The sequence below is a fragment of the Taeniopygia guttata genome, chromosome 1A, assembly GCF_048771995.1.
Source record: "Taeniopygia guttata chromosome 1A, bTaeGut7.mat, whole genome shotgun sequence".
Classification (NCBI taxonomy): Eukaryota; Metazoa; Chordata; class Aves; order Passeriformes; family Estrildidae; genus Taeniopygia; species Taeniopygia guttata.
Genome location: NC_133025.1, coordinates 53389652 through 53402780, shown reverse-complemented (window position 1 = coordinate 53402780; position 13129 = coordinate 53389652). Strand labels below are relative to the sequence as shown.

Below are 13129 nucleotides of genomic sequence, written 5' to 3'. Positions count from 1 at the left end.
TTTCCAACCTTTCAGCTTGCCCAGGGGGCCCAGAGACCCCATGCAATGGCCACGGCTCCTGTGACGACGGGTACACGGGGACAGGAGAGTGCCACTGCACCGGCGGCTTCAACGGGACCTCGTGTGAGCTGTGCTTGCCGGGCAGATACGGCTTCACCTGCAGGCGTACGTTTCAGTGCCCTTGTCGTATCCATGCCTAAACTGTTCTGTCAGCAAGGAGTTTCTGAGTAGGCCAAGGAAAGCTTCCCTCTTAAGAGCAACATTTTTCTTGAGTGCCTCCTCACACCAGGAGATGGCACAAGGTCTCAGAAGGGAGGAGGAGAAGAGGGTGTGCAGAGGCTGCATGGCTGTGTCTGCACAGGACCTCCTACTCTTACACAGAACAGAAACAGGGCCTCCAGCAACAAGTGGTTTTAGCTACAGCACAGCTTTCTTCTCCATCCCCATAAAGCTTAAGATAGAATTTTAGCAACATGGCTCCCCAAGGAATGCAGGAGGCTGAGGCCATGTGCTACTTCCACGGAGAAGAAAAAGGACCAAGGTGAGGGCTGTTTGTGAAGAGGGACAGCCAAGCAACTGCTCACAAAATCCACCTCTCTGTGGCTTTAAATGTTAACTAGGTGGAAGCAGGATCAATAGCTCCCTTTAAACTTAAATATTTTCCTGACATAAAAGCCTTTCAGATAAGAAGTTACAACATTAATGCCTCCATCCTAAACCTGTGTACCTGTACTGCTCCTCAGGCACGTAGGATGGGGGGTATAAGCAAGAGAACAGGCTTGGACACAGATTCTCAGCATTATGCCTACCTACAATTCATCCACTTTAATAGCACACCAGAGCATAAAATGTATGAGCTATTAGCTTGAAACCAGACCATGAAATTTAAGAAAAAAAGGTTTATAACCCCTTCCTTTTGATTTAAGTCAGACAAAAATTAACAGACTAAATTAAAAAAGCCAGCAAGTGAAGCTCCTTTTCAGCAGGACAGGTATGCAAAAAATCAGTTCCACAAATCCCACATAACTAACTTCTCTAAACAACAATACTTCAAGAAGAAGGATAAGGCCATAAAAGATGCTGCAGCATGACATTATAAAACAGAGAGCCATGGATCATTTTTTAGGAAGGATTTAGCACATAAGTTGTCGCAGGGCCCAAAGAGGAGAGGAAAAACCATCACACCTCAAGTTAGAAGGCAGAAGCACCAAAGCCTTATCTATAGAAAGAGCTGAAAGAATCCAAAAGCTTTTAGTCATGAAAATATCTGAAACCAAAAAAAGGAAAATACAGGTAACTTGTCTACATTTTACAGCAAAGCTCACTAACCTCATGTCTGGCTTCCTTACTCAGCTGGACCTTCACACACGCAGCAGCCAAGAACTGTCCCTCTACACACCTTGTTTTTCTCTGGGCTCCCCACAATTAACAGCTGCTGCTCATTAGGACTGATTTGTCCAGGTCTTCAGGTCAGCCCCTAACTCTTTCCTGCCACACTTCTCTGTGCAGTTTCCTACTCCACTGCAATGTGCAGATCAATAGTCATTTTCATTTTAAGAGGCACACTGAACTAATGCCAATTATAAAATCACAGGAACACAGGTTAACTCAGATTAGAAGGGGTTTCAGAAGGTCTCTAGACCAACTCCTTCTCAAAACAGTCAGTTCTGAGCTCATGTTGTTCAGGACTTATCCTGTCAGCACTTGAAAACCTCCAAGGATGACAATTGCTCGAGAACTCTGGAAAGTCTGCTCCTCTGCTTGACTGGCCTCATAGTGAAATACCATGAAGTTAGACTCATCTGAATTATTTCTGGATAATACTGTATCTGAACTGACATGATTATGTTTGTCTAGAGGAAGACTTTCATACTCTTGAAGTGACCCCTGTGTTTCTTTTCCAGCTTGCGAGTGCAAGAACAACGGGCAGTGTGATGAAGGCTACTCAGGGACAGGACGATGTTTCTGTAAAACAGGATGGACTGGCCGGCTGTGTGAAACCAAGCTAGGTCTCTGCCTGCTCTCACCAGTCTGTCCATGGAGCTATGGGTTGGAACTATTTACAGTTCAACAGAAGGTTTCCATAGATAAGACAGAAAGGGTTAATAAATGTCAGGAGCCATGTAAGAGTATTTAGGGACCCTGCTCTGGACTGAGGACCACACTGTCTCCTCTTTTGAGATGTGGCAATATGAGTTCTTACCTCCCTGTGGAGAGGCTTTGGGCCTTGGCAAACAAAAAATAAAATTATTACCAATTTTCCAGCTAGCCAGACTGGTACTGAGGGTTCTCCTTCTGCATGAAACGAAGGCATTGTGGTGCCAGAGCTGTTTGATTCCAGCTGTTCTGTCTTCCCTGCAGCTCTGCCACCAGTGTGCTCCCCGAGCTGCTCGGCCAACGCCGTCTGCACAGAGAACAACACGTGCCAGTGCAAGCCCCTGTACGACGGGGACGGGATCACGTGCACAGGTGAGCTCCCACCCCCACTCAGGGCCAGAAGGAATAAGACTTCTCCAGACTTTACCAAGCAGGAGCATGGGCAGCAAGTGCACTTCAGTCAAGTTTTGAGGACAGCAAGGTTTCTCTCAGACATAAAGATATCTAAGGGCTATTCCAACAAGAAGGGTACTATGATTTTTTTTTTTTATGCCCATAGGCAAGGTACTTCCCTGGTAACATTGCTACAGAAACAGTTGTTCTTTCTCAGACAGGTGCCTTACATCTTCCAAAGTCAACCTGGCCAGAAATCTGAGGGTTGGTACCATGCCTCCTGAATCAAGAACATCCTGACAAGGCTGTCAGAGCCCTAAGGGATAGACTTACAGAAATTCAGTAATGCCTCAAGAAATGGAAACAGCTTTTTTTTTGCCTCCAACAAGTATACTAGTATTTTTTGTGTGAAAGGACTGGTGGTGGTTTGTCTTTATGAAGAACAAGAACATCCTCTTTAAAAGCAGACTTTACTCATTCGGGTTTTTTTCCTCTGCAGCTGCAGAGCTTTGCAAACAGAACAATGGTGGGTGCCACAAGGCAGCCGACTGCACACAGCACGGGGTGAAAGTCTTCTGTAGCTGCCAGAAGGGCTACAAGGGAGATGGGTTCACCTGCCTTCCAATAAACCCTTGTGCTGATGGGTTCAATGGAGGCTGCCACGAGCATGCCATCTGCACTGTTACAGGACCTGTAAGTAGAATTATTTCAGTCCCCAGCAGGGAAGTCTGAGGAGTTTCTTCCTGTGCCAGCAGAAGTCTCCTCTGGCTGGATCATGCCCTGTACCTCTCTAAATCTCCATTTTCCAAAACAGCCTTTACTTAGCTCCAACCTATTTTCCACATCAGTTTGGCATGCCTCAGCTGAAGGCTGAGAAATATTTTGACATCTCTGCTCTGGGGAATTGGGTAACACAGAAGCTGGGAAGTTTTGCATACGTAGTCTTTTTTAGTCTAGTCCCAGTCTTAGCTCTCCCTACCTGTCTATCCTTATTTGCAACACAAATTTCTTGGACTAAAATTAATTACATTTTAGAAGTTAAACAAAGGGACAGCTGGAAGAATAGTGTCATTTGTTGATTGCTTGAACTCAGCTTAAAAAACTCTGCAGCCACATGACACAAATTCCATGACCCATATAGTCAATGTGGTTAGGGAAAACTTGTGCAGGTGACTTGATCATGGTGCTTGCAGGATCACTTCTCCATTCCATTTTGGTGTCGTGCCTGAGCTGCCTTCCAGGACTGATCTAGAAAAGTCCTGCTGATAATCCATTCCAGCTGTCAACCATCGCAATCCCTGGATGTCACCAATTCCTGCTCGGTTTATAGTTCTCATTTATTACTAGCAGTGGGCTGTTAAATTCAATGCTTGCTTCCATGCCCAGTCATTTAAATATAATTTTTATTTGTTTGCCATCCGTTTTTGTGAATTACATGTCATATAATCCTCCAGTGCATGTTATTAATTTTGCAGATGAAATTATGCTTTGGTGTTAATTCAGCAAAGCACCCAAGTACATGTGCAAATATTTGGCTTGCTTGTTAGTAGCAACTTTTCTGTTTATCCATTCCTGCTTATATCAAGTGAAATTTCCCCAACAGTTCAGAATTATGCTGCCTGAAACACCAGTGCCATGTCACCTAAATGCTTGTCTTGGCCTTTTTGCTTCTCTCGCTGAGCAGGGCAGACGTAAGTGTGAATGCAAAATCAACTACATTGGCGATGGGCTGAACTGCTCCGTGATGCAGCTGCCCCTCGACCGCTGCCTGCAGGACAACGGGCAGTGCCACCCCGACGCCGACTGTGCCGACCTGCATTTCCAAGGTGAGGAGAGCACACCCTGCACACCACCAGCCCTGTGCCCTGGGGCCAGTGACCAGGAGCTGTAAGCTCACTCAGACCTCTACTTAATGTCCCCATGAAACAGTGAGATTACAGTGGAATGTGAATTTATCATGAAGCAATGTGTGGGGACAGTCCAGGTAGGAATGCTACCCCGAGGAATCAATCTGCTCTAATTCACAAAATCCACGGGTATTCGTACAGCACAGCTGACTCTGCACCATGGAAGCCCCTTCAGGAGGAGCTGGTCCTTGTCTCTCTTTGCAGACACCACGGTCGGGGTGTTCCACCTGCAGTCCCCCGTGGGGCAGTACAGAATGAGTTACGAGCAGGCCAAGGAGGCCTGTGCCAATGAGTCGGCCACCATCGCTACCTACGACCAGCTGCTGTATGCACAGAAGGTGAGGAGGGTTGGGAAGGATGAAAGTTTGACAAGAAAGTCTCACAGATACGTATGCTTGGCAGAAAGATTTTTGAATGTGGAATCTGAAGAAGGAATAGAAATGAAAGCAAGTTTTGAAAAGAAGAAAAGAATTGCTGAGCAGTCTTACTGGATAACTAAGAAGGCAAAGGGTATGTTGGTTAGAAGGGGTTTTTATGGCTTAGAGCAAACAATAAACCCACCTCAAACAGGAAGATGTTTTTACCAAGCAGAAGGATACCACTGGCAAACAAGATTGCTGATATTGCAAGTAGAAAAATGTCTCAGAATTTTCCACTGCAAGAAAACTGAAAAATAACTTCTAGCTTGAACTCTAACATACTAACTTTTTGTGACTGGAGAATAATAACATGAATAAGGTAATTATAGTAGTTATGATAGGCTATAGGTAAAAGTAAAGGTATAGATTGGTTCCTCTGTATTAAGATGCTCAGCAAAGAAAAGTACACAATGCATTGTGACCTAAATTAAAGAGTCTTCAGATTTGTCTGGAGCTGGAGCTGTCAGCTGTAGGCACAGGCTTTGTTACCCATAACCCTGGACTGCTGTAATGTTATTCAGACTCCTACTGAGGAGGCCTCTTGGAGGGAGGAGATTCCCAAATAGGACCAAGACACAGAGTAAACGGAGAGGGAGGAGCAAAGGGACTGCTCTGTGCTAATAAGCATAATTTTCCCTCCTTTCCTACACCCATGCCCCAGGGTATGTTTGGCTGGGAGCAGTTTTCAGACTTTTTATTAGTTTCACCCATGCTCACACAGCATTGAAATCATTTGCCAAGTTCTTGTTTCTAGTGATGCTGGGGTGAGAGATAGTCAGACTTTCAGAGTGTTTTCAAGGGGATTTTAATTATTAACACTCCTTAAAGAAATGTGCACTTTGGAGTTTGCTTAATTTATTTCTTTAAAGTAAGTCTCCAGGAATCTTTTCTCAAATGCTGTTAACAGACCCCTTTCCATATTGCCTCCCTTGAGCACATTGTAGACAGCGCATAGCTGATTTCAGTGTGATGAGCATCTCAACTTGGGTTTGCAAAACTTGTTTTAGAAGAGTGGGTCAGACTGACTGTCTCTTTCTGCCTCCTTCCAGAAAGAAGGAGCCTTTCTTCCTTCTCTGGAAGGAAGAAAGCCACTCACTGTTTAGAGGCACCTTTAGCAAAATGTGAGGTTGGATCTGTGCTGGCAGGGCAGGTGCTGCCTGGGTGCCCCGGGGGCTCTGTTCATTCCATGTGCAGTTCCCCAGCCCCACCACCTGGCTTTTCCCCTGAGTTTTTCCCTTCTGGCTGTGCTGACTGCAGGCGAGGTACCACCTGTGCTCTGCTGGCTGGCTGGATGGTGGGAGGGTGGGCTACCCCACCGCCTTCTCCTCCCCAAACTGCGGCTCCGGACACGTCGGCATCGTGGACTACGGGAGAAGAGTCAACCTGAGCGAAACCTGGGATGCTTTCTGCTACAGAGAGAAAGGTAAGAGGGGCCTTTGCCTCATCCCTCTGTGAAAATGAGAGCAGCAGCCCAGATTTTGGTTCCTTCCATCAGCCACAGGCTGGTAGATAACACTGCAAGAGACTCTGCCTCTTTTTTAACTTAAAAACCCTAACCTGTTGCTTTTCAGGCACACAGCAGCCTAAAGCTTTCTTGCAAAGGGTGTTTGCCCATACAGCTCTCCCTGCTTGTACCTTTCAGAGGTGAACTGCACATGCAAGCCAGGCTACGTGGGGGATGGCATCTCCTGTAGTGGAAACTTGCTGCAAGTGCTGATGTCCTTCCCAACGCTGACAAACTTCCTCTCGGTAGGAAGAAAAGCTGGGGTGGGAGTGGAGCAAAGCAGGCCCTGAGTGTTGTATCCAGTGTTGTACCCAGCAAACACACCAGTGAAGCAAGGCAGAGTGGTCTAAATCTGCACCTATCTGGTCTAAATCCAAACCAGAACTTAGTAACTACTTTTTTAATTACTTGCTCCAAAGAGATTTCTGGGTTCTAAAATTCAGTTGGAATTCAAAGCTTGGTGCAGCTTTAGCTTAAAGGAGAATCTCTGCACAACTTCAAGAGCACTGTACTTTGGAATTTCATTGAGCTGCTACTGGGAAAAGACAAAATGTTAAGAGTTCTTTTTCTTGTCACTACTCAGAAAGGCACTATATGTATCAACAGCCTCAAAGACAACAGAGGCTCAACATCTGTAAATCAGTTTAATAAGTACTCATCAAATTAGCAGCTGGAGCTGGGTTTTGAATACAAACTGCCTTTGGAAAGACACTCCAGAGCTGCTTCATGGCTAAAAACAGTTCCTTTGTTGCCATTTGTACAGTGTCATCTTTTCTGCTCTCCACACTACAGTTGCTGTCTAGTAAAGCTGGATTTTGTTTCTGCCTAGGACATCATGGCTTACTCCAACACCTCCAGGAAGGGGAGAGAGTTCCTGCAGTACCTCACAGACCTGTCAGTGCACGCCACCCTCTTTGCTCCCATCGATAGTGGGTTAAAGGAAAATGAGGTCAGGATTTTTCTTCTTTTTTTCCCTTCCTTGTTCTAATAACACTTCTTAAGCAGCTACTATGTGTTTCTACATCCCATTGAAACTTAAGCTTAGAAAAATAATCTCAGTATGATGGGACTTCTGCTTAACCCTATAGAATTTAAACTGTGCTCATAAAAGACATGAATTCATTGTTTCCATTTCCCTTCCATGGTTAGGGGTGTAAAGTGTTCAAGTCACTACAGAGACTTTTCCACCAGGGATTTTAGTTACCCTGGTATGAAGAAATCTGCCTGAGATGAAGTCTGTCTGGCTCATTAGCATGGAGCACAGTTATTTGAAGAAAGCAGCATACAGTTTTGGTATTTCCCACAAATACATTAAAAGCATCCATTTCTAACTTAATTTCTATGCTTTCCCCTTTTTATTCTTTCTTTCCTTCCTTCAATCAAACACTATTTCAAACAATTCACAAAGGTTTATACGTTGGTTCACATCTTCAAGCTGTTTGGAATACCTCTGAGTTTCATCATTTCAAGCCATCCTACAGAGGAGGAAAAGCCTTTGTCCCGCTGGATTTAAGGTCCTGCCATCAAAGGCCAGCAGGGACAGAATGTCCCACTGTTCCCATGCAGATTTCCCAATAACCTCTAATAACCTTAATAGCAGAGCAATAAGGTCACAGGCACATAGCTTACTAGTAAATCCAAAGGATTAATGAGATCCATAACCACTCCTTGTATTTTGCCCTCATTTGCAGACACTTTCTGGGAGAGACATCGAATATCATTTATCTAATGCCAATATAATGTTTTATGAGGACTTGACCAATGGAACCACCCTTCTCACTCGTCTAGGGAAAAAACTCCTCATTACAAACACTGGGGGCCAGGAACATCGAATCCCCACTGCTGACCAGGTACCTCTCTAATAAATTTCCCATCTTCGTGCTTTTCCTCTTCTTATGCTATACCCTGCAATCAAGTGCCACACTGATCTGGAGGGCATTTGGATAAGGTTAGAGTGGGCAGCAATGAGCAACTGAGTTCAGAAGGCTCTTTCCTGTCCAGAGACTGCAGGACAGCAGCTGGCAAACTGCAAATTTACAGCTTGCAAATGGACATCTCTTACCTGCAAAACTCAAAGGAAGCTGTTGAAGTGGCTTTCAAGAATGGAAAAATGGGGATATGGGCTTCATTTTGCTCTCCTCTCTGCTTGGTAGGATTATGGGAGATGGCTGTATGATAGGTGAAGAGACGAAAGCAACAGCTTATAATTAAAAAAAGATGTTGGCATTTGTAAGGATAACTTTCTGGGAGAGGCAGGAGCCACCAACAGAGCCTTGCTCACAGTAAGCAAAGTCCAGCCAGCAAACTCAAGTGTCAAATGGCATCCTCCACAGTGAAAGCAGCTGCCTGGCACTCAGGAATGACTGCTCTTCTAGGCAGAGCTTTTGCAACTTCACAAAGATTACAAAACCCTTCAGTTAGAAAGAAAGGGGAAAAAATAAAAAAAAAAAAGGACAGAGCAACATGAAGGCAACATGCAGGTAATGATGGTGGCTTCTCCATGCACAGGAGAACCGTGACCAGCCAGGGGCTATCCCAGGCTGATGTCCAGGGAGGCAGCAGCGTAACTTTCCATGTGTTTTGCCACGTGTTTTTTTCTCTCTGGGTGTCAGCAAGTGAGGTGGGGAAATCATCTTATTCTCAATTTCAGTACCAAAGGGAGAAGGGTCAAAGCTCAGCTCTCACTGCTTCTTTTCCTGGCAGAGTGAGATCCGGTATGTGGACAGAAGTGCTATTGTTGAGTGGGATATAATTGCTTCCAACGGGATAATCCACATCATTTCAGAGCCTTTAAAGGCTCCATCAGAACCTGTAAGTGCATAGTGATTCAGGTTTTTGGGGTGGTGAGAGGTAATTCTCCTATTTTACCCTAAAATCATTGCTGATGTTCGTATATTCCCAGTTTTCCTGACATATATACAGCTTTCAGCTTAAAAGGTTACTTTCACAGAGAATCAGAAGTTGAAAACCAGGTACCAGTGATACCAAAAATTTGTCTGAGTGATTTCTTCCCACAGTTATATGTGTTTTCTTTATATAAAATAATGGAGCTCATGTACATAACAGAGATTTTTTAAAGCTCCATTTTAGTTCTTCCATTTTCAAGTTTTTAAGGAACTTTGTTTACTCTTGCCTTGGCATTCATTCCTATCCAAAACAAAGTTTTGAAAACAGATATCTTTTGTCTGCACAAATTCCTGCAAATTTCCCAGTTATCCAGCTGTCTACTTGGTCCACAAGGTTTGGTGATGGGCTTGGCGGTGCTGGGTGAACAGCTGGACTCAATCATCTATTTCAAAATAAACTGTTCTATGATCATATCAAAAGGCCACATTCAAATGTCTCTAGGGAACACTTACCGGGAAACCCAAGCACAAGAACAGCTCAGGACCAGAACACATCTCAAAGGGACAATGCATGTGCTTGGGTGCTGTAAGCTGACCAGTGCCCACCCATAGCTCACTCACCCTCTCCCTTGCTTCCAGGCTCCTCTCCATGCCAGTGCTGGGACAGGAATATTCTTTGGCATCTGTCTAGTTACTGGAATTGTGGCTCTTGTTGGATATTCTTACCTCAGGTTCAGGAAGAAAAACTTTGGCTTCCAGCACTTCAAGGTAAGTTGCAGGTGGGAACACGAAGCAGGGGGGGACAACTGCACTTCCCAAATTCATAACTTTCAGTTTCTCCATACATTTGGTTAAGCTAGAAACATTCCTGATCACTTCACACTTGAGCTGTTCACACTGAGACACAGACAAAGTGGGGAAAGCTCACCTGCTTGCTTTGGACATGAGTTTACATTTGCCCCAGACCTCTCCACCCGAGTGGCTGCTTACACAGACATTTCCAACACTGAGCACTGGCCCAAAGCTGATTTAACTGCACCACAGCAGCGCAGAAGTCCTTGCCTCCCCAGGAAGCTCACCCTTAGGGAAGTGAGGAATTACATCCACCGAAAAGGCACCTGTTCTCCTCCATTCCTATCAATTTTGTTGTTCTGGAGGTTGAAACATTTCATAGGAAAAAGGCCAGATCCAACAGAAAAACAAACTGAAATGCCTGTAGGATTGAAAAGTTCAGGTTTTTATACTGATGCACTTTCATGCTTGACTTCTTTTAACTAATTTTGCTAGCAACACATAGATGCAAAACCAGTCAGCAACAGCTAAGCTACAGAGATGAGGGATGTTGAAAAAAATGTTACAAGATATACAAAAACATATCTGAAAGAAAGTCTACCTAGACGTGAACAGAAGTCCCTTCCTATTCTAGTCCCTGTATATAATATGAATGATCTTGTAGAAACAAAACACAGTAGCCAAGAGCCAGAGGAAACACTTATATTTTTAAACAGTTTCAAAGAGAGCCCTCAGGACTAACCAAGTACTTTTTACCCCTATATCAGGGGTAAGCAGTATTTCAGGGCCACCCTTCCTCTCCCATTCTTTGCTGAGGCTTAAAAATAAAAAGGAGAGGAAAAGAGATACCAGTGCTAAGTGACCTGAGATAAAACAACGACCAAAACCAGAGTTCATGCCCAGAGATAGATTTAGACAAAAAAGCCAGTTGAATCATAACACTGCACCAGCTGGTAGAGAGGCTCAAGTGTCCCACTTAATGCACTGGGGGAAGAGGATGAAATTTAAGCAAGTTTGTGTGCTTTTGTGCAGTCAAAAGATGACACTGACACAACATCACTGGACAAGTCACAGCCTTCAAATATCACCAACCCCTCATATGAAAGTTCTTCAACACTGACTTCACCAGAACCTGCTTATGATCTTTTCTCAGTAAGTGTTAATTTTGATTTGAGATTGAGACACTACTAATATAATTTTAAAAGGGAATTACTTTATAAAAGAAAAATGTCAAGTTAGAAAAGAAAAATTAATTCGAGAAACCAGCATTTGAGTTCCTGGCTTCCCTGCTTCCCCTCTGCTCTAAATTAGTTTGCCTCACCTGTAGTAAAATTGAAGCTGTGGTCAAAAGCTGCATCTCAAGGCCATCTTCAAAGACAGCTAAATTAAACTGGACTTCAAATGACACTGGATGACAGTGACACACCCATAAAAACTTCAAAAGCCTTCTAATTTTGTTTTCATGTCTCCTTGCTACAAACAAAGCTGTGAGCTACGCTAGCACTCCAAAGAATCTGAAACTCAGCAGGGAGGGGGCTGAGAATGCAGGGAAGGAAAGATTGCACCCTCATGTGCATGCAGAGTCTAAAATCAAAATGCACCATTTTGCATCCAGTAAAAGGACTTGTTTGGTGCAAAAATGTCAGATGCCAACTCTGCCATCTGTATGGACAAATTTGCCAAAATGTTACTTGTGTTTCTTAACACAGTGTTCAAGTCTGATTTTCTTTTTGTTCTATTTTATAGGATTCAGATGACCAGCAGATTGTGATGAGTGGTCCTTATGATCAGAATTAAAAACTGAATTTGGTATTAGTCATCTAATAAACACATTTTTATTTACACTTACTGTGAAAAGAAGACCACCTACATTACAGGGAATAAAATCTTGTTGCAAATTAAAAACCAAAAGAGCACAGCTTTATTTAAGATGCCTTCCATATAGCTCACAGAGATACCAGCTTCAGAAGTGTTGGCTGAATCTGAGCAGTACCAACTATGAGTGCTAAAATCAAAATTGAGTCTCAACTAATGTACCCAGAAGCAGACACCTCTCTGGGAAAAGTGGCTGATTTTCACTCACCTGCTATTTAACTGCTTTTATTTTTCTTCACAGACTAAAATGGCTACAAACACACAGGGCGACTAACTTGGCAAATATCCTAAATTTTCTACTACTCCAGGCCTTTGCTTTCATTTTGGCTCAGTTACAATTAGAACAGGCAAGTGTGAAACAGAACATGTGATAAACTTCTATTTTGAAAGTGAGGGGATTTTTTGGCTGGTATACTTTCCTGTTAGATAGTCAGCAGCAGGAAACACAGCCATCCTGACTGTCCCCCTTGCCTCCTCTAGCTTCTCTGTCTTTCCTCGACCTTGGCTTGGTGTTTGTTTTACATCTCACCTCACTCTCCAAAGGGAAGCAGTAACTGATGCAGCTTTAGTAAGAAATGCAGGTGATATGAAAGCATCCAAATGAACCATTTTGGGGAAAAGTGGACTGTGAAGATGAACACCCCTGTGCCATGCAATCTCTACATTCAGTTCTTCAGGTCTGGGAGGAGCAGCAGCAGCTGCTCCTTGACACACTGTGTTTTTACCAAGCACAGCAGCAACAGCTGCCACTGTCACCACATACCATTAGAGATGGATCAAACTTGAGTTTGATTCAGTGTCACCTCCTTCCATAAAAATATTAAAATATCATAATGACAATGTGAGAACATGAAAGAAACCACTTAACAGCAAGAAAGGTTTTCTTTCTGGCAGCAGTAACATTCTCCCAGTCTATAGGGGCAGGAGGGAAGCCCAGAAAAGCTTTAGTTACCTCTGTGAACTACTCCAAGAGGCATTCCCTCAAAACAAGGCAGGGGGAAAATTCAGTGTTGTTGATGAAGCTATCAAGAACAATGAAGGGAATATAACATGTTAATACACATCTGGATGTATATTTTTCATGTGGATGAAACAGACAGTCAATTTCCCCAACTGCTTCCCCTGTCCCCCTACACAAACCTGCTATTTTCACAGACTTTAGAAAATTTAGAACACTAACACACTTAAACACACACATTTAGGAGTTTTCCCCACAGACTTTTCCAATCCATCCAACTCATGTTCTTTCCTTCTCCCCAGTCAATCAAAATATTAAGGCTCACAGATACCAGAAGA

At 43.7% G+C, this 13129-nt stretch overlaps 1 protein-coding gene across 1 annotated transcript in view; it reads left to right on the top strand.

Annotated features, from left to right (window-relative positions):
- Window positions 1-11869, top strand: part of STAB2 (stabilin 2) — a 75036-nt gene extending 63167 nt beyond the window's left edge. The window contains exons 54-67 of the mRNA XM_030263182.4: window positions 16-165; window positions 1905-2009; window positions 2362-2469; window positions 2990-3183; window positions 4175-4316; window positions 4602-4735; window positions 6074-6239; window positions 6459-6565; window positions 7150-7269; window positions 8012-8170; window positions 9024-9131; window positions 9806-9934; window positions 10991-11110; window positions 11705-11869. Of these exons, the coding sequence (XP_030119042.4) occupies window positions 16-165; window positions 1905-2009; window positions 2362-2469; window positions 2990-3183; window positions 4175-4316; window positions 4602-4735; window positions 6074-6239; window positions 6459-6565; window positions 7150-7269; window positions 8012-8170; window positions 9024-9131; window positions 9806-9934; window positions 10991-11110; window positions 11705-11755 (1793 nt within the window). The 3' untranslated portion in view covers window positions 11756-11869. The remainder of the gene's footprint in view (window positions 1-15; window positions 166-1904; window positions 2010-2361; window positions 2470-2989; window positions 3184-4174; window positions 4317-4601; window positions 4736-6073; window positions 6240-6458; window positions 6566-7149; window positions 7270-8011; window positions 8171-9023; window positions 9132-9805; window positions 9935-10990; window positions 11111-11704) is intronic.
- The last annotated feature ends 1260 nt before the right edge of the window (window positions 11870-13129 follow it).